At 46.0% G+C, this 24785-nt stretch overlaps 2 protein-coding genes across 2 annotated transcripts in view; one reads left to right on the forward strand and one right to left on the reverse strand.

Moving 5' to 3' along the window:
* PMEL (premelanosome protein) overlaps positions 1-24785 on the reverse strand; it is a 330809-nt gene that overhangs the window by 285732 nt on the left and 20292 nt on the right. The window lies entirely within an intron of this gene.
* Positions 1-24785, forward strand: part of ERBB3 (erb-b2 receptor tyrosine kinase 3) — a 110449-nt gene that overhangs the window by 43200 nt on the left and 42464 nt on the right. The window contains exons 2-3 of the mRNA XM_056853762.1: positions 10090-10241; positions 12960-13143. Coding sequence (XP_056709740.1) covers positions 10161-10241; positions 12960-13143 — 265 coding nt within the window. The 5' untranslated portion in view covers positions 10090-10160. The remainder of the gene's footprint in view (positions 1-10089; positions 10242-12959; positions 13144-24785) is intronic.

Raw genomic sequence — 24785 nt, forward strand, 5'->3', positions numbered from 1 at the left:
CGCTAGCCTCCTGGGCCTCGAGTGGTTCCCCGCCTTGGGAATCGCTCTCATGGGAGTCAACCATATCGACATGGCCCAGCTTGACGCCGTCTGGACCCCGCGATGCCGCACGTTCCAGTCCAGCAATGGGAGTCCACGCATGCCCCCTGGTCCCGCGTCCACATAGACTTCGCGGGGCCCTTCCAAGGCAAGACTTTTCTGTTCGTTGTGGACTCTTTCTCCAAGTGGCTGGAAGTCGTGGCTGTGACTTCCCTGACCTCGCGGACCGTCATCCGGGAGCGGCACCAGCTCTTTGCCACCCACGGCCTGCCAGACACCGTCGTCTCCGACAACGGGGCCCAGTTCATGTCCATGGAATCCCAGGAGTTTATGGCAAAGAACCTGATACGCCATGTCACCTCGGCTCCCTTCATCCCTCCACCAACGCCCAGCGGAGCGGATGGTCCACACAACTAAGGACGCACTATGGCGAATCATCCATGGGGACTGGGATGCATGGCTGGCGAACTTCTTGCTAGTCCAACATATCACCCCCCACTCTGCAACGGGCCGATGCCCCACAGAACTGTTAATGGGGCGCCGGCCGAAAGGACTTCTCGACTGCCTGCACCCGGACCTGGCACCAGAGAAGCCCAGCTGACTCTGCCCCGCAGTCCCGAGAACCGTGGAGCAGGAAGACCCGGTTTACGCCCAGAACTATGGCACGGGCCCAACCTGGATCCCAGCCACAGTCCAGGAAGCAACCGGCCCGGTCTCCTACCGGGTCGCCACCCCGGATAGGCGAGTCTTGTGGCGACACATTGACCAGCTGCGCCGCTGCCCAGCCAACTTGCCCAGCCACGCTGTTGCTCCAGAAACCGCGCCGGACCCCAACACCACAGACTCCGCGCCTGCCGCAATGGAATTCGCCGCGTCCGACTGGCCGCTACCGACCGACGAAGCCACATCACCTGGAGACGGAGCGGAGGCCGATCTCACCACCGAGCTACATGACAGCCCCGCAGCCGCCAAGCGACCGGAAGCCCCCATTCCAGCACCACGCCGCTCACAGCGCACAAGATCGCGGCCGAGCCACCTTAAGGACTATGTTTGTTCAGGTGTTGTCAGGACTTAGGGGGGAGGGGTGTTGTGTATGTATATAGTTAGGGGATATGCAGGGGAACGTTGGAGCTTGAGTCTTGGGCGAAGGCTCCAAAGCCCTGCTCACGCGATTGGCCAAAGACAGCGCGCACCATTGGTACCCCAGGGTTGTTTCCCCCTATCACGGATTGGGGGGGAGTGGCCGCGGGCGGCCAGAGGAGCCTATAAGCAGGGCCGTTTCTGCTGTGTTCTCTAGTTCTGTACTGCAATAAACGCGTTGTGTTGGAATTCCGTCTCGACCTCGTGTGTCCTCCCCACGTGGACTTAACAGCCACTCCCCTCCCTGGAGAGCCAGCATGGTGTAGTGGTTAATAGCAGTGGTTTGGAGCAGTGGACTCTGATCTGGAGAACTGGGTTTGATTCCCCACTCCTCCACATGAGCGGCGGAGGCTAATCTGGTGAACTGGATTTGCTTCCCCACTCCTCCTCATGAAGCCAGCTGGGTGGCCTTGAGCTAGTCACTGCTCTCTCAGCCTCACCTACCTTCACAGGGTGTCTGTTGAGGGGAGGGGAAGGAAAGGTGATTGTAAGCCGATTTGATTCTTCCTTAAGTGTAGGGTTGCTTGGTCCCTCTTTGCCACCGGCGGGAGGTTTTTGGGGCGGAGCCTAAGGAGGGAGGGGTTTGGGGAGGGACTTCAATGCCATAGAGTCCAATTGCCAAAGCGGCCCTTTTCTCCAGGTGAATGGATCTCTATTGGCTGGAGATCAGTTATAATAGCAGGAGACCGCCAGCTAATACCTGGAGGTTGGCAGCCCTACTTAAGTGGTAGAGGAAGTTGGCATATAAAAAACAACTCTTCTTCTTCTCCCCTGTACCCCATCTAACTATATCATGGCAATATGTGTTTGTGATGCCAAAGTCTTTTTGTAGTCCAGGTCCAAAACCCTTGAGTGTCTTCTCCCTCAGGCCTGTTGGTTGGCTAAGTCTGTTGGTTGGTTGGGTTGTTTGTTTGTTACATATTTGGCAAAAGAAGCTGCTGAGCCGGTTTGCTGGTGTGTTAGTTCTTCTGAGGCAATTGTGGGAGGTTTGTGGGCTTAGGAAGGTTCATGTTTAACCCCTGTGAACTTTACATACGTGAAGGAAGTGTACACACCCAAGCTGGGGCCTCCTAGACTGCCGGGGGTGGCCATGGCGAAACAGCTTGCAGCCTACAGGTCTTTCCCTCTGTCCCCTACTGCAATACGACAGCATTACATGATCTTGCCCTTACATAAACAGGTTCGGGTACAAAGTGTTTGTTGTGTACTTACATGAGAAGTGCAGGGTACATGGCAGAAAGCCCTGTGGATAGAATGGTGGTCTTGGACTAGGGAAACCTGATGTGGCAATTTTGACTGTTTGGAAAATATAAACAGCTTAATCCCATGTGTGTACCAATGAGTTTCTGCAAGGAAAAGATGAGAAACAATGGTCATGGTAAAATAGGTGCTGCAGGTTTCCAACCTCCAGGTAGGGGCTGGAGATATCCTGGAATTACTGCTGCTCTCAAGACTATATAGATTGCTCATTAATTAATTGATGCACTCATTCATTCATTGCTCATTCATTAACTCATTAATTCCTAGGGTTGCCAACCTCCAGGTAACTGCTGGAGATCTCCTGCTATTACAATTGATCTCCAGCTGGTAGAGATCTGTTCACCTGGAGAAAGTGGCTGCTTTGGCAATTGGACTCTATGGCATTGAAGTCCCTCCCCTCCCCAAACTCCTCCCTCCTCAGGCTCTGCCCCAAAAACCTCCCGCCTGTGGTGAAGAGGGACCTGGCAACCCTATTAATTCCACTTCTCTGGAGAAAATGGGCTGTCTTGGAAGGTGGACTGCATGGCATTATACCTTACTGAGGTCCTTTCCCTCCCTAAACCCCATGCTCTCAGGCTCCACCCTCAAATCTCCAGGTATTTCTGAATCTGGAGTTGGCAACCCTAACTGCATTTTCTCACCCAGAAATCCAGCTCTGTAATTTCTTCTAGATTTTGAAGGGCCTGGCTATGATGATTATTCAGTGACCAGGAAAAGGAACACTCTGCCTGTTCAAAGGAAACAGCTCCCTTCTCTAGCGCCATAACTGGAATTGTTTCTCCATAACTGGAATTGTTTCTCTGCACATGCAATCTACTTATTGGTTTACTACTGCTTCAAAATGGCTGCCTTAGGAAACAAGGCCCCTCTTTCCTGCAGCATGGCAGGTGTCTAGCTCTCTGTTAGCCCTTATATTGTTGGAAGCCACCCTGAGCCCGTCCTGGGATGGGAAAGGGCGGGTATAAATTGAATAAAATAAAAATAAAATAATCAGTAGCATTGCTGCTTTTCTCACCATTGGCTGAAGTAGGGGAGATGCCTATTTGTAACAGTTAGGGCAGCAGCGGCTTCCCCACCTCTATCTCATTATCTTTGCTTTCACCACCCTGGGCCAAGCAAGAGAAAGCAAGGTTCAGTGTATGCCAATGTGAAAACAGCATAGAATTACAGCAATTATATCTGCTCTTTTTTGGTTATACATCAGCTGGCTAAACCGAAGGGTATCCCCCTCCCTGATCTTACGACTCCTGCCTTCTGAGGGAGGAATCTTGCTCCAGAAGGAGTTTCACTCTGGAGGAAAAAAACTCCTTTCTCTGGGGCAAAACTCCTCACTTAGCAAAAAGGAGTAGTTGGATCCAGGGCTCTGTATTTTTATCAGCAACACAACAGGCATAAATTCAATCAGTGAAGCCTTTCCTGGCATGGTAATTGAGATGCACCTCCTGAATTTCTATCTGTCACGTAAACATTCTATGCCCTACGTTAAGGCAAAATCGGTGGCAACCTTAGAACTGTAATGCCTGAAATCATTATATGCTATGGGAAATGTATTGGAAATGTATTCTTTGATTTGAAATATATTCTTTGTACTCAATAAAGTATATCTGCTCTCATGAACACGCCACACTCAGCATATTAGAGGTGGCTTTTATAAGTTACACCAAGCACTTGCGTATGTTACAGGCCTCAAGTATAAGAGGCCCACTGTTGCTCCTTAGTTAGAAGCTAATTAAAGAATTCATAAACGGCCTTAATATGTTTTCATAAGCTGGCTTCCCACTCATAAGAGCCAGCTAGGAACCTTGTTAGTTAGCCTTGGCAGGCACCAAGGTCCAAGATAAGGATAGCCATGATTTAGGATTAAACAGAGAAGCACCTGACACTGGTGGGTCTTCTCTGCTCATTAGAGAGCATTAGATCACCACTTTCTCTGCAACGCCTCCGATTCTCTAATAGGATATGCTAATCCTGGGGTCCCTAGTATTGGGTATTTGGGTCTCTACGTTATGTATTGCGTCTTTATACCACCCATTACCAAAGACTATAATCGTGCTTGCAATCCTTTGATGTCTGTGTGAATTGTCCTGCGCTTTGGGGCAATTTTCACCTGTTCGTGTATTGGCCAATAAACAACTGCTTTGAATCTTCAACCTCCTGCTGTTTTATTGTCACTGGGATTGATACAATAATACAGGCATTTCAGAATGACATGTTTCTGTACATAGACCCTAATTTGTAAGATCAGTAGATAGAGGATCAGCAACTGCAGAAGCTTTTGAAAGAAGCAGAAATTGTTGCCTTCCTTAGCAGGAGATGCTAAAGTATTGTGCATTAAAATCCCGTCGCATATTGAGCCCAGTCACTGATCAGAAACTCTGTGGTTGAAGTTAAATTTTGTGCGTACAAAGCATATGATTTGTTTTGGCTACTGTACATATTGTTTGGTGTTCCTAACTTTATAGCTGTTAACAGTTTTTAACAGTCCACATACTGGAAAATGATCAATATGCTTGCAGTACATAGGGCTGGATCCTATGGATATTCTCCAGATGGAAGATTGAAGAGGGGTGGTATTGCCCAACTCCCTTCCTTGCTGCAGCCCCTTGAACTGTGTTGGCTTTTGTTTGTAAGGGTCCTCTGACCCCTAGCAGTGCCCTCTTAAGGGTCATTAAGGCTGCTGGGGAAAAGAAGAACGTGGGGAAAGGTGTGTTTCTGCCAACTGGGCATCTGTAAGATCCAACTTGTAGTTAAGATAATTGGATTAAAAGGGTGGACTTTCCCCTCTCTTTCATTACATGATTATATATGGAGTAGTCTCAGGGGTCCCCAACATGGTGCCTGTGGGCGCCATGTTGACTGCTGACACCTTTTCTAGTGTCCACCAAGTATTTTTAGGAAGTGGGGGGAGGGCACATATGGCTTTTGCCCAGCAAGGCTTCTGACTGATTATTGGAGGTTTGATTGGCTGTGCAGATTTTTTAAAATGTTGCTTTGGCAGCAGCTGCCACCACAGGACAGGATCTGCACTGTGTTACCGATGATGTTAAGCTGTGGCAATCATGTTGTGGCTGGCTCCGTCTCCTGTTTTTATTGCTGTGCCCACCATGCCATGTCAGAATTCCAGATGTGCCCGTAGGCTCAAGAAGGTTGAGTAGTGATACTAGTGGGAAAATAGTGTGTGGGGGGGGAGACTTTGATAATAATAATTACCTATAGGAGAAGGGTTAATCACCCACTTCCCCAGTGTCTCTGCAGTTAAAACTGTAGCCCCTTCCCACACCTGCATTTCTTCAAGGAGCAACATGGTGGTGGTTTATTCTGTGTTATTTAATCCCAAATAAAAAACAGTCTGTGGTTCTATGTTTACACTATTCCCTCTTCTGGTTCTCACTTATCAACCCTACTTCACCAAGTGTTTGCACACAGGTCAAGTAACAGAGTATTCCTGAACTGTGATTTGCGAACAAAGTTTGCTATGCAAATACCAGATACTGAAGATCACACCCCTGTTTGTGGGATTGGTATAGAATAACTGTTCTTTCCCTCTTCAACACTCGCAGTTGCTAATTTGAATCTGAATCTGCTCATAAATGTGAACTGAACTCTCCTAATTTTATCACATGATGTTTAGCTAAGAATTAACTGATCTGTGTTAAATTATCTTGAGTATTCAGCTAAATAACAGAATAGATGGCACAGAAAGCTGTTGACTAAGCGTGAGACCCCCACTCTTCTGGTTTTTCACTGAATTATTTGAGAAGGCTTCTCTACACAGACAAAAGGGTAGCACTGTTACAAAAAGTTTTGCAAAGTTACTTGGATAAATTATTGGGGACTGGTCTGTACTACTATGTTTAGCTTACTGAAGCTAGGATCCTACTATGTAATTTTTGTATCATTTAGTGTGTCATGTCAATACTTATGCTTTACTTCAGTTCTGTTTTTTAGACTTCTGGTTGGTTCTACAACCCAAATCTCATTTCATTGTTTATTGACTATCCCATCTTGTTGATTGGATTCTCACACTGTGTAATCTGCCTTGAGTCCCAGTGAGAAAGAGGGATGATAAAATAAATAAATAAAATGGCTACAGTGGGCTGAAATGATAAAAGAAAAAAACCTGAGAGGTCCTAAACCAAGCATCCTCCTGTGATGGGGGGCAGTCCTTTCTGAATCGGTACTCCCTGCAGCCCCAAAGCTGTTGTTTCTGGTGGTCTCAGCCCCAACCCTGGCTGGTATTTCGATAGCAGACCTCCAAGGAATACCAGGGTTGTGACGCAGAGGCAGGCAATGGCACACCACCTCCCAATGTCTCTTGCCTTGAAAACCCTATGGGGTTGCCATAAGTCAGCTGTGACTTGATGACAATCTCTCTCTCTCTCCCCCCCCCCCCGTCTCTCTGAAGTACCTCCTGCTCCAATGAGGAATGTCAGGAATGTCTCTTTAATTTGAGGAAAAAGTGTCCTGGGGAAGAAGCAAGTGGGCACTAGGAAATGCATTAATGGGCATCAAGGTACCCAGAGGCACCACATTGGGAATAAGAGCAGAAGCACCTAATGCTGAAGTAATATGATCTGTAATGGAGAACTGACTTCACAACAGAAAAGGGTGATGGGTAAGCAGAAACAAGGCCTAGGATCCTTCTTGGGGGAAGGGGCTCAAAGCAGAAGATGGGAGGATCCACTTTGGGCACTTTCTTACCAGTTCTTGGTACTGACACATATTGCCTTGATGGGCACGGGTGGTGTAGCAAAATCTCACCTCAGACATATCTCACCCTTCCCCTTGGAGATGCTGAAAAGCAGACCCATCTCTCCAAAGTTCAGATCAAACCTTGAGACCTGGGTACCCTACCTGGTGGATTTTGTACTAGATAACCAGGTATAAACTGAGGGTGTCCAGTCCTGATTGGTATTTATGGTATTACATTGAACTTGGTTGCTTGCTACTCTAATTCCAATTTCATATATACACTGATGGGATCTGAATTGGCAGTGGCAAACTAGGAAAGGGATCTTGGAGTGGTAGTGGATAGCTAGTGGGGAGCATGAAAATGTTGACTCAGTGTGTGGTTTCTGTGAAAAAGGCAAATTCCATGCTGGCCATAATTAGAACAGGAACAGAGAATAAAACTATCCCTACCATACTGCCCTTATAGAAATCTATGGTGAGAACACACTAGGAATACTGTGTACAGTTCTGGTCACTGCACTTGGAAAAGGATATTGTAGAACTTGAAAAAGGTGCAGAAAACAGCAACTGCCCTATGAGGACTGGTCAAAACACTTGAGGCTGTTTGGCTTAGAAAAAAGGCAAATAAGGGGAGATATGATAGAGGTCTATAAAATTATGCATGGTGTGGAGAGAGCCTCACCCATAATACTAGCACCCAGTGTCATCCACTGAATCTGAAGGGTGGGAGATTCAGGACAGACAAAAGTTGTTCACGCAGCACATAGTTAAATTGTGGAAATGATTTCCAAGGGATGTATTGATGGCCCCCAACTTGGAAGTCTTTAAAAGGGGGTTGGACAAATGAATGGAGGACGGGCTATCAATGGCTACTTGTCATGATGGATATCTAGACCCCTTAGTACCAGATGCAGTGTTCCTGTTTATCTCAATTGCAGGAGAGCACGGGCGGAAGGATGCTGTGGCAGACATCCTGCTTGTGGCTTCCTAAAAGCAGTTGGTCAGCCACTGTGTGAACAGAATGCTGGACTTGATGGGCCTTTGGTCTGATCCAGCATGGCTCTTCTTATGTTCTTATGCTGCTGCTCTAATTGCCAGATGCAGCAAACATCTGCACATGGATACAGTCGGAGTCCCTTTTCTCTTGCCTGGTGCTGCTTTTCTAGTGTTTGTCTCTGATGGTCACCTTTCAGCTCTCTGGTGGGAATGCCTCCCATCATTAAAGACATCAACAGTGCCATCCTAAGCGGAGTTATACCCTTCTAAGCCCATTGGTTTAGAAAGATGTAACTCTGCTTAGGGTGACACTATTAGTTAACAAAATACAAGAGAATGAACAGTATGGAAACTAAGTGGTTAGCATGGAAATCAGTACAACAGCATAGTCATCACTATTGTTGATAGGTGTTGAAAGGCAAGTGCACCCACACTAGATCGGTCATCCTCCTTGAAGAGAATACAGAACAATACGGGGGATGATCCAGAACTTAGACAGCCGTCTTCAAAGGCTTATTGGGCAAGCTGTTTCCTTTTCCAAAGAAGTTCTTGTGGTCCACTTTGGCTGTGGGGGAGAAGCTGATTGCTTGTTTACTTTCAGAGTAAAGGGTGTGCAGGTGGTGCTTGTGGCTGTCCATCATTTGCCTGGCAAAATGCCACCCAAGGCTGGGTGAGATTAGCCAATGGCAAGCCGCCAGAGGACAGGGCACCATGGCGACTGTGTTTTTCACGCTAACTTCCTCTCTGTCCAGAGACGTGCAACAATGCAGGGCTGCCCAGTTATCTTCCAGCAGAGCAGTTGTAGGCTGCTCTGTTTGTGTTTGAATTTTTATGTTCATTAGCATCTTTCTTTTTAAAAGGTTTTTGTTTTTCACTGTTTTGTACAATATTTGATTTTTAAAACTTAAAAGCAGCCCACTCTCCACATTTAATATTTTTGGCAAAACTGGGCTTTTGTAATTTTACTGTTGGGTTTTCAGTTTTCCAGGGAATTCAGATTATGACATTTTGAATTTTATTGTAAAGCAGATTTTTAGTTGGTATCCAACTATGAGTGATAACAGAGTTCTCCTTTCTAGATTTTTGGTGGGTGATATTTACAGGTCTGGATACAAAGGGAAGTTGGGCTTTCTCAAGCAGCAGCATGGGCAAATTGTTTGGGCTGAATTGTGGGGGGAGATGTTTAAAAGCAGTCTGTAATATGTCATTGAGGACAGTGGTTAAAAGGACAAATGTCAAACATTCTATGGGATTGTGCCCAGGCTAATGCTTGAAGTGTATAAATTCCTGTCATGGTTGCTACCCTTCTGAGGAATTGTAGAGGACTGCTTCTCCCCTTTGATAGCAGTGCCTGGCAGCCAGAGGATAATTTAAAACAGCAGATCAATATGGTAAAAGGTAAAGGTCCCCTGTGCAAGCACCGGGTCATTCCTGACCCATGGGGTGATGTCACATCCAGACGTTTACTAGGCAGACTTTGTTTACAGGGTGGTTTGCCAGTGCCTTCCCCAGTCATCTTTCCTTTACCCCCCAGCAAGCTGGGTACTCATTTTACTGACCTCGGAAGGATGGAAAGCTGAGTCAACCTTGAGTCGGCTACCTGAAACCGACTTCCGTTGGGATCAAACTCAGGTTGTGAGCAGAGCTTGGACTGCAGTACTGCCGCTTACCACTCTGCGCCACGGGGCTCCTGATCAATATGGAACGCAAGTCAAAAGTTTATCAAATCAAAGAAACAACATGCAAATAATAAAAAGAAGGATTTAATGTGTTGATCCATGACATATGGATGATCCCACTTGGGATAGATATTTAACTTTAATTAACATGTTACTTTTTTTTACCCTGCCCCCCACCAAGGCCACCGAGGGAGACTTGGGCTTGATTTTTTCCTACTGAAACCTGGCCACTGACCTAACTTTCCAGATTATTCATGTGCCTCTTTTCTATCTCTTGTTCCAGTCTGTGCAGGCACTCTCAACGGGCTCAGTGTGACCGGTGATGACCAGCAACGTTACCAGACACTGTATAAAATGTACAACAACTGTGAAATTGTCATGGGCAACCTCGAGATTGTGCTCATTGAACAAAATCAGGACCTCTCATTCTTACAGGTAACAAGGCAAAGGAAGGGGATTAATTGTTGTGTATAAAGGGGCGGGGGGAAAGGAACCAAATTAAGGTTATGATGTTCCATCAGATGCATTCGGGGTGGACTTAACCATGGGGAATCCTGAGCAGCTGTCCTGGGCTGGGAGGACCCAACCATCCATGGCCCCACCCACTCCCTCAGACAGAGGGGGAAATAAGAGGAAAAGCGAGTAGGCTCCTGCTGCCATGCTTGCCGCCCCCATATGGGCAGCTGCCACTCTCACTGGCTGCTACCGTGTGTGTCTGCCTGCTTTGTGATTTTGGGGGCCTAGCTTCAACTTTTGCCCAGGGCTCCAGAATTGCTAAGACCACTCCTGAGTCTGTGCCTGATCTTTGGGGAAATAAGAAGAAAGGAGCAGGGTGCTCAATATAGAGAAGGGAATGGAAATTGACACTAGACAAAATGGGTAATGATAGACCTGGTGCCTATATAAATCTGGCTTCCTGCAAACTTGGTTTACAAATTCGCAAAACATAGTTTTGTGAATCTGTGCTCCCTGCATGGAACAAATCCCCCCATTTCCTCCTTTCCTGCAGTAAAACACAATTTTGCAAACTATGGCTCTCCCCTTAAACTGTGGTCTGAAGTCAGTTTGCAATTCATAGTACCAGTGCTCATGGATCTTTAGTCCAACCCCATGAATGCAATGAATCTTATTACCTAGTACACATGTGTGGGCTTGCAGCCATAACTTGCATCACTTAATTTGATCACAGGATCTGAGTTTCTTGGTTGCAATATTTGAGGTAGCAATACAAAAGGCACACCAGCATATAGAGGTGGCAATGTGAGGACCAGAGAAGCTCAACTATCCCAGTGGGTGGGTATTGGAGGCTTCAAGCAGGCAACGTAGCCAAGGTTTAAGGTGCTCTCTGATCCCTTGAATCTTGCTATATTTCACTGGAGAGCTGAACTGTGCTGGAAGCTTCCCTCTTCTTTCAACCTGCTTCCAGATTTCCTGTCAGACAGGGCCCTGCCTCAACTTGCCTTCTGTGGCAGCAGGCAGGTAGACTGCGTACATGGCACCTAGTCTCTGCCCTGTCAAATAGCCAAGGTTCAGAAATGTGCACTGTCAGTTTCCTGTATGTGAAGGCGGGGAGCAGAAGCTCAGTGCCAAGACTGCAGGTTATTGAATGATGCTTCTATTGGTATGTTGGGATCCGAGGGAATCTACCCCATGGGGAGGAGTAGAGCCTAAGGTAGAGTCCCTTGTACCTTGCCAAGCGTTGGTGAGCTGGGGATTCCTTCAGTTCACAGCTGAAGACAGTGGAGCTTCAGACTGTGCCCCTCTCTCAAAAGAGAAGCTGCCAGGATGTGGTGATGGCTGCCAACTTGGAAGGCTTGAAGAGGGAGTAAACATGTTCATGGAGGAGAGGGGTATTCATGGCTACTAGTCAAAATGGATAGTAGTCATGATGCATACCTATTCTCTCCAGGATCAGAGGAGCATGCCTATAATATTAGGTGCTTTGGAACACAGGCAGGATAACGCTGCTGCAGTTGTCTTGCTTGTGGGCTTCCTAGAGGCACCTGGTTGGCCACTGTGTCAACAGACTGCTGGACTTGATGGGCCTTAGTCTGATCCAGCATGGCCTTTCTTATGTCCTTATGTCAGGCAGGGAATGGCAACTCCAAATTGCCCTACGATGCGTTAGTGTAGATCAAATCTGCCCACGGCATGTGGGATCCATGCCATCATGAGTGAGAAGAGTTCTTTATAGTGGGATTGTGCCCATGGGGCCAACTCATCGGACCCAGAATTGACTTTTTTTGTGTGTGCTTCCGTTGTACAACTGACTCACTGAATGATCTCTGAAGTCACACTGGCCCTTTCCTCTGCCCACTCACGCTCCCTCAAGAGTCATTTCTGTTTAATTTGAGAATGCATGACAATTACCCTATGCGGGTAGTAGCCACATGGAGATTTTCACACCCTCCAACAGTTGAAATAATAGTGGGACTTTGGGGGATTCCCATGCTTTCTCATTCAAGGGGGAAAGTGGGAGCTTCTTGTAGGGTAAGCTCTTGGCCCTGGAGAACTGACTTGATTCAAATGCTGATACATAATTAACATATAAACTCCATGATGACTGCAGGGTGTTACCTCTAGTTATAAAGTCAGGTAGCCAAAAAAGGAGAATTAAATAAACATCTTCCTGTGTATTAGCTCCATTAGTCTGTTGAAGCAAAAACAAGAGAAGACTCCCGTGGCACTGTAAAACTTAACACATTTATAGTAGCATGAGCTTTTGAGGGCTGAGAATAGATTGGGTCTGAGCCAGCAACACTGAAAAATGGCTGCTCTCCTCTAGGATTCAATTCCGTACTGGTGTTTGTCATAATCATTTCCCTCGCGCAACCCCTCATCTTAAGTATTCTCAGTTCATTTGCAATATTTGTATGGCAGTGACAGGCAGGAAGCAAAGTATTCTACAAGGGGTTATATCAGGGAGGCAGTTCTGGGGTATGCCTGTAACAGAATCTGCAACCAAATGAGGAAGAGATTGGGGGAAAATACTACACGGAAGGAGCACTGATTCTCTTCTTGCATCGAGTCCTGGAGTTCCAAGATTTGTAACCTGTTTTGAACTGTGAGATGAGCCATTAGCAAACTGACTTGCTATGCAACTTGGTAATGAATGGGTGATGGTATCTCCAGTTTTCCTCTGCCTCTTTCCAGACTATCCGAGAAGTGACTGGCTATGTTTTGATTGCCATGAATGTCTTCACGTACCTGCCGCTGCAGAATTTGCGCATGGTGCGAGGGACCCAGTATTATGAAGACAAGTATGCCCTCTTCATCCTCCTCAACTATGCAAATACCACGCATGCCCTGCGCCAAGTGGGCTTCAATCAGCTCACAGGTGAGTCGATGGCACAAGGGATGTAGGTCTTCTCATGTTAGCCAGTGTCTTGTAGAACCCGTACTTACTGCTTCCTTCTTCCTTGTGTGAAACAGCTTCAGAAGGGCTCAGTGAGTCTCTTACAGCATTCCATAAGACTAATGAACATGGCTCCTGAATCAGAAATGGCAGACATATTAAGGGCCCTTTCCCCTTTAAGGTGTTGAACAAAGCCAGGCTGCCAGAATTTGTCTTAAGCACCTGGATGTGTTTTTCTTCCTGTGAGCCCTCAGGACCTGGGGTGTTCCACAGCCCCACTTCCTTCTCCTAGTGCTGACCTGACCATGCCACCCAATCCCAGCAGTAATTCCCTGCCTCCTCCCAGGTTTAATGCCAGCCACTGCCCATCAAGACTCAGTACTAGCAGCTGTTTTCAATACCCAGGTTCAACTTTGGGGCAGACAAGAGATTGACTTGAGCATGTGCAAAAATGCCTTATTTCACTCCAGACTAATCCTAGCCAGCAGCCACCCACCTGAGATTTGGGGAGAAATCATTCCAGTCTGGGGAGTTTCAGGCAGGGTTTCCCTTTTTTTAAAAGTGTGTTTGTGTTTTTTGTTGGGTATCTATGCACTGGGAAGGCCCTGTTAGCTGAACCTTGCCAGCACATGCTTACCACTTTTGCATGCAGTGAAAAAAATTGCTTATTAGCATCTATACTGCAGGCTGGATCCAGAATACATTTTCTGTTGGTGGAATGGTACTTTCCTGTATCCTCCTTTCCACTGCAGCCTACTAATCTCCATTAAATGCTGCTCCTGGGGCACATGTTACCTACAGGAACAATTTGAGAGGGGGTCTGTAGCAGGTTGGAAGTATCAGTGGAATCTGCCAATCTAGTCCTGATCCAGACCTGTATTTATTTCCAAGTCCTGGACCATTGGCCTCACCTGAATGGCCCAGGCTAACCTGATCTTGTCAGATCTTGGAAGCTAAGCAGCACTGGCCCTGGTTAGTAATTGGATGGGAGACCGCCAAGAAAGTCCAGGGTTCTACGCAGAGGCAGGCAATGGCAAACCACCTCTGTTTGTCTGTTGCCTAGAAAACCCTACGGGGTCGCCATAAGTTGGCTGTGACTTGATGGCACTTTGCACCACCACCACCTGGACCATTAAGAAAATGTCTTTGATTATGTGACAAGTGCCTTTAGCTCTCTGTGCAGAAGCCACAACCCAGCCCTCTGATCTGGGGTAAGAGGCAGGGCACCTTCCCCCGCTGTGAGTTCAGCAATGGCTCAGATTCTCCCTCTCACTTTAAGTTCCTAAAAGTTCCCAGAAGTGGATGACAAGGCTCTCCCTGGTCATGACTTGTTTGGCCTAGAGACCATATTTGGGGCCTGATAGTCCATCCTTAAGGACTATTCTTTTGTTTAATTTTCTGGAGGCAAGTCTGAGGTATATGTTGGCTGGGAGTTGGTGAATGTGGATCGCTGGGGTTGTTACTGAATGGAGTATGATTGCTGTGTGGACAAACGGCATGATTTCAGCTTATATGACAGGTGACCTTTTGCCTATCCTTTTCTCAGCAAACACACTCCGTGCTGAAGTTTCTCATCATCAACACTCAAAATCATAATGGGATGGTTTCACTTTTGAGGCCATATGGTTCAGCTGGACCCTGTTCTGTTGTATAACCACATCCCATGTTGTTATTGCCTTGTAATTTTGTTCAAAAGTGTGCCCAGCAATTTGATCTGAACTAACTGATCAACTTCCATTAAAAAACAACAAAAACCAGTATGCCTTTACCTAATTCACATTTGTCTAATTTTCACTTCCCTGTACAGGGTTTATTTTGTGTGTGGTTCTCTTCCCTAGATTAAATAACCCAATAAATGCAAAGCTTGCTCATCATGAAAGCCTTGGATTATAGACCGTAATAAAGCCAAAGTTATGAGGAAGAACTCTCAGCCAGAAGTATCGTGTGTGATTCTGCAAATGACAACGGCTAAGTGGAAACATTCCCTTAGCTTGACAGATGCTGCGATCATATGCCTGCTTACCTGGGAGTAAGCCCCGCTGAACAGAGTGGGACTTACTTCTGAACAAAGGGTTGCTCTATTAATGCCCTGATATAGGGAGGTGTAGCCTGAAAAACAGGGCCTGTCAGAATCTTTGATCCATAAATGTTGGGTTGAAAACTATCAACAGATGAGTGGTTGCTTGGTTGTTGACAGTCGATGTTAGATAATGATCTTACTGTGTGAGGGGAGGGGAAGAAAATATTATTTTATAAGTTAGGGGCACGGGGCCATGCATTATTTAGAAAACATGGGGTACTGGAGAGAAACTAGCGCAGTTTTGTATATAATGTTGAACCAAGGAGATGTAAGTTCAAATTCCAGCTAAGCCATGAAGCTCACTGGTTGACCTTGGGCTAGTCATAATCACTCAGCCTAACCTGCCTCACAGGATTACTGCAAGGATAAAATGGGATGATCCCCGAGACCTTTGGAAAGATTAATACAAATGTGATAAACAAAAGCCTAGCGCCCTCTGCAGAAGTTACACAGGTGTTCCTTATACGCCAGCTGTTTCAAGAGCTTGATTCATATGCTCACATAACGTGTGAATTGGGAAACGCATGTATTTTCTATGTGGGTAGAAGTTCCATTCATGCAGATCAGAATCCTGGGTATGAATGGAAGCTGTACCTGCATGAAAAATCCATGTATTGACCAGTTCACACCAGATGGTGATCGTAAAAATTGGGTGAATGTCAGGTACTCATGTGCACCCAATGCTCATAGCTGGTGGGCTCCACTTTCATGTGAATGGCACAGTAGCAAAACGTCTGCAGGGGACTTAGACTGCAGAAAAAAGTTTCACATATGATTTCTTATAGTCCATTCATCATGGTGAAGCTGATTCCTCAACTTTCTTCAGGCTTCAAGTTCTTAAAGCAGGGTTGAGGAACAGTATTTTGCCCATCATTCTTATATTAGCTGTGTTGTGCTAAGGACATATCCATGCTATAAGCTTACACCAGCCGAAATTCCATGGGTTGCTCCCTCCCAAGAACTTTGGGAGTCATCGCTCTGTGATGGGAATATGGCTGCTTATTAAGAAAGAACTCAACACCCCCACCTACAGTTCCACAGGTCCATTGCAGGAAGCCATATTGATTACATAACATTAATTTGCCATGAAGGTGTGCCCTTATTTATGACTTTTTGATGCCTGTCTTAGCACCCATGGCTATTTCTAGACCTTCCAGCCAAGTTCTATTCTATAGGGCGAGGAGACAGGAGGTTTGATGAAAGTGCATGGAATAGTATGGTATACATGATGGATTTTGCAGTGCCTATAGTTAAAAGAACATATTAAAAGTACTAGTGATCAATTTGAGCTGTAGTAGAAAGGTCTAAGGGTCTGATATGTTGTGCACAGAATCCTGCTCCCTGAAGTTTGTTTTTTTATCCTTCAGTAGCAAAATTCAGCTATTAGGTGCAGACCAAACCAGGTCTCACATTGTTAATCTCCATACTTAACAACAGTTTGAGTTTACTGGAATTGCTAGACACAATTAGCCCTTTGGGCAGAGTGTCTAGGAGTCCGTCTGGCTCTGATCTCTTGTATCTTGGAATTTGTCTTCTAACATAAAACCTTGTAGCTCCTTCACAATCCTGAGACTCCTATCTTTAAAAAAAAAAAGTTTCTAGCCCTCAGGATGTGAAATGTAAATCCGCGGGCTGTTACAACCTGAAAAGGGCTTGGCAGAGGCTCCTAAAGTCAAGTGTGAGGTAGCTTCTCTTATCAGCAGAGCTCAAATTCCTTGTCCCGGATCATCATTCTCTGTTTAAAATCTCTAACAACAGAAAACAAAACAAGTACCAAGCATGTACATTAGGTATCAAATTTTTTTTTTAAACTTCAGATTTAATAATATAATAGAATTCCAGAGTCCATGTGTACAGTGCACCACATCAAATGGAATCTGCTGCGTTGCTATTTAGCCATATTGTCGACTCTGTGACTGTCTAGTTTCAAGCCCTGCCCCTTTTCAGTCTTGAGCAAATTTCTCTCTCAAGTGGTGATGTCAGTGTGGCCTCCTTTATGTAAGGCAGACGTCTCTTGCTCAGCTACACCTCCGCCATCTATTGCAATATCTTGCTGATGTGGGAATTCTTAATAGGTCAGAGAAGAGGCAAGCCAAAGTTCCTGGTGTATGCGTCTTGCGGGCAGAGTTCTGTATCTTCTGCATAGGCACAATGAAAGGGCACAATGAACAGGCACAAAGTTTAGCGTCCTGAGTTATCAGAGCTATTTCCCTCCCTAAACAAACAAACAAGAAAATGAACATCAAGAACGTTTTTAAGACTGTGGAAGATAGAGGAAAGTGAGAGAGCAAAGCCTCGTAAAACCTCAGAAGAGATCTCCCTAAGTCTAAACCATCCATAAAGACATCTCATAGCGCTGAGATATGTGAATGGTCCATCTTACCCAGTATTCAGGCTCTGTCAGTGCCGGCATAAATGGTATCTCAAGAAAGACGGGATTCCCAGGTGGCAGAGCTTCAGTGTCAGGCTTTAACTCTTTCTCTTTCTCCTTGATTAGCTAAATAAATAGTTGTGCAAAATAAGTAGTACTTGCTTGATGTACATACATTATACAGATTGAGGCTGCCCTTGGAGTGGAATCTGGGCACGGGTGTTGATTTTAAGCATCAAGGCATTCATTCTTAGGACAAAGGTACTGAACAGTTGCCTGTTTCTAGTTTACTTTGCCTTTAGAGTGGTGTCTAAAATCCCTCTCCCTTTAGTGCTGATAGAGGGAATAATTGGCATCGCCTGGCTAGTGACAGAGGTGCAGAAAAGGTCTTTTACACTAACCCTGGGCAGCCGTTCAGTTCTGCAACTTGTGAAGCCTGTGCTGGCCCTGCAGTTGCCCTTGTCAGTAAGGAAGATGGACAAAAACCAGCGCAGCCTAAAGCCCCTGGTGGGCGTGTATTGCAGAGATTGTTTGAACACCTCCGATCTCCTCCCATCAAAGGCCATTTATAGATGTGCTGTAGAATTCCAGCAAGATCACTTTTGGGCCAAGGAGAGGGCAAAGCCAGACAAAATATACAAAGCTTGCTCCCAATAAGATGTTTTTCAAAGTATAACAATTACCAAAATACAGGAACCTGTTTTATCTTGATTTTAAATTTTGCCTCGATTTCAAAGCGAAGCTAATTGAGGCAATTTCTGTCAATACTCTTAACTTCGGGTTTCTCTTTCACCACCCATTCTCACTTGTCCCTCCCTCATCCAGCCCCTCCCAGAGAAGCATACAGTTTTGATATTTCGGATCAGAAAACTGTGTGTCTGCAGAGCAGCTAACCCAGCGCAAATTTCCCCTTTATAAATGACCTAACAGGGGTGGTTTGCCATTGCCTTCCTTTGCATGGTGACCCTGGAATTCCTTGGTGGTCTCCCATCCAAATACTAACCAGGTCCAACCCTGCTTAGCGTCTGAGATCTAAAGAGATCAGGCTACCCTGGGATTTTGTACCCAGTACACAATTCCATGTGGTTGTGTTTCTGTATTTGTACAGAAATGTAGAACACACACAAGAAGGATCTTTCTGTGTTACAAAATTAGAAGGGGCACCCCATTATAGTGCTAGCACAATCCATAGCATCTCAGAGAGGGGGTGATGAGCCAATTGAGAATGATGGCAGTTGTAAAAAATGAGGGTGTCTCAACAAGTATACAATATACGCTTGTTCATATATCACTGGGCCACAGATAATCTAATAATATAATTTAACAATGACATAAAAATATCCCCTCATCTCTTTTATATGCTGCTTTGGTCCTTCCAAACCGTATGTGAGAAACTTAAATCTGCATTTATATATATGTGTGTGTTGCACAACTTTGGATATCTATACATTTATAAAAAAATAAGGTAACACACTTATAATTAGCTGTTCCACATAAAATTCAAGGGCCTCTGATTCCAAATGGCATTCCACCACTCTGTTCCTCCTATTGCTAACCTTCTATATCGGAGAGAACATCTTTGCTTTTTGATCTGGAGATTTGTGGGTGAGAGTCTAATCAACAGAAAGTATTTATGGATCTTCTTAGCCAATTAGACCTCATGATTTGTCTAACGGCCACTTTATCAGTTCCAAGAAGCAGATTTATGGGCCGTCATACCATTCTGCACGTTAATTGGCTGGGTCCAAAGTTGCAGGACCAGGGCAAAGGCTTGTAAACAATGTGGGGGTGGGGTTCTATTTCAAAGTCAAATCCAGTTTTATTGGAGAGAGTGAGATTAGCAGAGGAAAAGGTTTAGAGGAGACCCTGTAGTTTTGGACTACACGAAACAGGGCTGTCAGGAGAACCAGCATCAACTAAGTCAGCTGAGAGCAAGGCTGGCAACCTCCAGGTGGGAGCTGGAGTTTTCCCAGAATTATAACTGATCAGTTACCCTGGAGGAAATGGCAGCTTTGGAGTGTGGACTCTATGGAATCACAGCCGTGCTGAGCACCCCTGCCTCCCCAAACTCTGACCTTCCAGGCTTCACCAACAAATCTCTAGGAATTTCCCAAACCATGCTTGGGAACCCTAGCTTTGAGTTACACTGGTATTGTGTCTTCCACTTCACATCTGCAATGAAATAATTCCTACTATGAAACCCCCTAGAATTATCATGCGCGGGGGTGGGTGGGTGCCTGCTTTTTGTATCCTGGATGAATGATTATACCTGGATAAATATATTACAGATCTCTTAAATATATCCCCTCCACATTGTTAAAACTATGAATGTGTACTGTTTTTCTTAAATTTTATGCATGATCCCTGCTGCTGTATTATACCCCAGATGTAGTTGCATTTTAGGGAAAGGCAATAGAGGAGGGAAAGTTTGTAGCAGCTAAATATAGATTTGTTTTGTCTTTGGAGGAGTGGGGGACCTGAGCACTTATTATTAGGGTTGCCAGCTCCAGGTTGGGAAATACCTGTCGATTTTGGGGGTGGATCCTGAGAAGGCAGGGTTTGGGGAGGAGCTGGAATTCAGTGGAGTAGAATGCCATAGAGGCCACCTTCCGAATTGGCCATTTTTTCCAAGTGAATTGATCTGTCGCCTGGAGATCAGTTGTAATCCCAGGAGGTCTCCAGCCACCACCTGGATTATTATTTACAATAATAATCCTTTTTTTCCTAATATTGTTTATTGGAAACTTTACATTGATGATATTTTTCTGGTATATCACCCTTCAGACAGCTTCCCTGATTTTTTAAATTGACTTAACCTACAGAATAATCACATTCAGATGTCTGGCACTACTAGTAAAGACAGGGTTAATTTTCTGGATGTCACTGCTTATGTTACATCAGACTCTAACCTAGCTTTCAAACCGCATTACTACATTTCGACTCCTTCCACCCGATGCACCTTAAAAGAAATCTCCCATACGGGCAATTTCTCCGTTTGAAATGGAACTCCACTACTGTGGAAGACTATCACTCTGAAGCAAAAATTTTAAATAACACCCTTAGAACACGAGGGTTTCCAATTAACATCATAGAGGAGTCAAAAAGAAAAGCAGACAATAACTTAAGAACAAATTTATTAAAAGAAAAAACTTCAAATAGGACACATGTGGGTCTCACAGCTGCTATACAATATTCGTCTCTATCTCGTGACATTCAGAATATAATTGCCAAACACTGGCACTTAGTACGTGATATACAGGGGTGTACATCTCCCCCCAAATTTGGTTTAAGACGATCCCGTTCCTTGAAAGATCAATTGGTACATTCAGATTCCATTTCCCAGCAGCACCACGATCTCCCTACCGGTCACTTCCGCTGTGGAGACTGCACGGCTTGTGCGCAGGCACTCCCTGTAAAGGAATTTCAAGATATTCGTACCGGCTTTAAATTTAAATTAAAACAGTTTAATAATTGTAATAATAAATTTGTTATTTACATCATTCGATGCCCATGTGGTCTTTTTTATGTGGGCAAAACGAAATGAGCTTTAAAAATTAAATTGGAGAGCATAGGTCGCTTGTTAGAAATAACAACTTGGAAGCGCCTCTTACTGCCCACTATAAACGACTTAAACATCTTGACCATGAAATGCAGTTTTTTGTTATTTGGCAATTCATTGGTAGACCATATCAGATTCAAAATGTTGATCATATATTATCACAACAAGAGGCTCGCTCGCTTCATATTTTTATTTAATACCCTAGCACCCAACGGACTTAATACACAATATGATTTGAGTTCTTTCCTATAAATATTTAATTTACAAATCTTTTCAGAATGAATTTTTCATTAATGAATTGGAGGTTTCTGCAATAGTAAGTTTTGTCACTACTTTTCCAATTTAGACCAGTTGTTTCAGCTGCTACTAATTAGAGCCCACTATAGGCTTTTTATACAAGGTGTGAGTTTCTTCCTGTAGATGACGTAGATCGCCATCCACTAGCTACACTTTGTTACATAGGGTACACACCTAATTCCTGGATAAGTGTATTCAATGGAATTGTTGTATTCATTTCATTATTATTATGTTTTTCATGCTTTTATCCTCTTGGAAGCAAGAAGTATTGTACTATTACAGCATTGACATTGTGATTTGTCTTATTTCTATTATTGCTTCCTATAAGGATTATTTCTGCATTGCTTGAACTGTATATATCGCCTTGCATTTTTTGCATTGTTCTTATAAATTGTTTGGCAATTGTTATATTGGTTACTGCCAGATATTTTCATGTCATATGCCATTAGTGCTTTTTTTCTGTCATCACCACCTGGAGGTTGGCAACCCTCCTTATGATATAAAAGACAGCTCTTTGGAGAGGGAAGGTGGCATGGCATAGCCTGATCTTGTTCAATCTCGTGAGCTAAGCAGGGCCCGTTCTTGCAAGGAGGAACACTAAGGAAGACTCTCCAGAGGAAGGCAATGGCAAACCACCCCTGCTTCTCATTTGTCTTGAAGCCCTTGCTAGGGTTGCCATAAGTCAGCTATGACAATGGCAATTTACACACACACACACACACACACACACACACTGAGGGTTAGCCAAGGGCAGGCTTGTGGCTTCTATTTACTGTCAGGTACATAAGGTAAGTTGGGGGAATTCCTGGAGACCGGGGGGCAAAGCCTGAGGAGGGCAGAGTATGGGGGAGAGGAGGGGGTTCGTTGAAGATGTGAGGCCATGTTGCAGGGGTCCCCAAGCTTTTTGAGCCTGTGGGCACCTTTGGAATTCTGACGCAGGGTGGCGGGCAGTGGGCACAACCACAAAATTGCTCCTGCAGGAGGCAGAGCCAACCACAAAATGTCAGGGAGTGCGACTATGCATAACTCTAATAGTAACTCTTCAACATTTCAGGCAAAAGCTCCACTTTCGACAGAATGCCTTTTAAAACGAACATACTGTTTTAAAATATCATCTTGCATACACACATCTTCAGTCACGCAAAGAAGCTCCTTGTGCTGATGTGGCAGGCTGCTGCCAAAGCAACGTTTTGCAATGTTCAGCAATCTGAACAGCCAGTCAGAACTCCAATGGCCAATAAGAAGCCCTGCTGAGCAAAAGCCCTGTTTAGCCTTGCCCACTTTTCTGAAAACACTTGGGTACTACAGTGCCCACAAATATCCATGTTGGGGATCCCTTTGGAGTTCATCTTCAAAGCTGCCCTTTCCTCCAGGGCAGGGGTGGGGAACCTCAGGCCCGGGGGCCATATGCGGCCCCTGAGGACATTTTTGTGGCCCTCGGGAGCTCCGGGAACCCTGCCGCGGAGGCGGGGCGCAGGGTGGCCCTCCCCGAAGGTGTTCCTGGGGCCAATGCTTACAGCGCCCTTGTAGCGCCCTTTGGACCTCCTCTCACCGACTGTCGGTTGTTGGTCGGCAAGAGGGGAGGGGGATGCTTCCCCCAAGGCTGCCCCCTACAGCTGCGGCGTGCAGGAACGCTGTGGCACATTGTAAGCCCCTCTCTCTGCCTGTCGACTGTTGAGCAGCGGGGGGGGGGGGGAAGAGGCAGGCGGCTCCCGGTGGCAGAGCAAGCATGCGGGAGCCGATTGGGCTTGTTTTTTTTTTAATGGACTCTGGGGGGGAGGGCATGGAGACTGGGGCCCGGTTGCTTGAGGCTCCGTGCGCCGCTGGGTGTGTGTGTGGGCGGGGGAGGTGGAGAGGCTGGGGCCCAGTCGCGCAGGCCGGCATGCGCGGGTGTGTGTGGGGGAGGCTTTTCTCTCTTTTCTTCCTCTTTTTTGGTCACTCTTTCTCCTTTCTCTCCCTCTCTTTCTCCCTCTTTTTCTGTCTCTTTCTTTGTCTCCTTCCGTCCTTTTTTTCTGTCCCTCCATCCTTTTCTTTCTTTCTCCCCCTCTCTCCATTTCTTTCTCCCTTTCTCTCTCTTTCTCCCTCCCTTTTCCTCTTTCTCTGTTTTCCTTCCTCCCTTCCCAATTGACTGTAGGCTGCGCCCCCCTGGTGCCTCGTTTTCTGAGGCTCACCACTGGCTGCCCTCCCACCTGGGAGGGGGGAGCGGGGGCACCCTGCAGGCCTTCTCTGTGTGGCCTCTCCTGGGGTTGCCAACCTCCAGGTGGTGGCTGAAGACCTAGCAACCCTAGCCTCTCCCCCCCCCCCAACGGGAGATCTACACCTGGTATGGCCCCCGAAAGATGTTATAAATGTGCGAATGGCCCTTGGCCGGAAAAAGGTTCCCCACCCCTGCTCCAGGGGAATCGACCTCTGCAGTCTGAGATCAGCTGTAATCCCGAGAGAAACCAGGACCCTCTTGGCAGTTGGCAACCCTCACAGGAAGTGTTTCTGAGAAAGGCATCCAATATGTCTTCATGAAGTAGGGGGGAACAGGGCAGGCCAAAGAGATTCAAAGCACTGCCCGGTGCCTAGAATAAGCTTCATGCATTTGTCTCCTGATATGGAGGGTGGAATCTGTGGCATTATATCCCACTAAAGTCCTGCCCCTCTCCAGGCTCCTCCTTCAAATCTGCAAGAATGGCAAACACTATTTGTGCACTACCTACATTAGTCAGATTGATCCCCAAACCCTGAGCCATGTTTAGGGTTGCCAGGTCCCTCTTTGCCACCAGCGGGAGGTTTTTGGGGCAGAGCCTGAGGAGGGCGGGGTTTGGGAAGGGGAGGGACTTCAATGCCATAGAGTCCAATTGCCAAAGTGGCCATTTTCTCCAGGGGAACTGATCTCCATCGGCTGGAGATCAGTTGTAATAGTGGGCGATCGCCAGCACCACCTGGAGGTTGGCAACCTTATTCCCATCTTCATGGAAATTTACAAAGATGTACGTATTGCTCTGAGCAGACTTTCTGTTGAATATATGGAGCTTGAGGGTGAGGCCAGTGGGTACAGTCCTGTATCCCTTTATGTCCATTCATTACATACATTCATTGTCCTTCAGTCCAGCACTGCCACGTGATCAAACCTGAAGTCTTCCTGAATGACGGGTGGCAACCCTGGAGGATGTGTGCAAATTCGATCTTGTCAGTGGGGATCTTGTCAGTGGAGCAAAAATGGAGGCAGGCAAACAGCCGACGAGTCAGGTCTGAGCACGTTGCAGGCTCCTGCCCCAACTAGCCTGTTTGGTTGCTAGTGTTGTTGTTGCGCTGCTGTGGCACCAAAA

Source organism: Euleptes europaea, chromosome 1 (genome assembly GCF_029931775.1).
Source record: "Euleptes europaea isolate rEulEur1 chromosome 1, rEulEur1.hap1, whole genome shotgun sequence".
NCBI lineage: Eukaryota > Metazoa > Chordata > Lepidosauria > Squamata > Sphaerodactylidae > Euleptes > Euleptes europaea.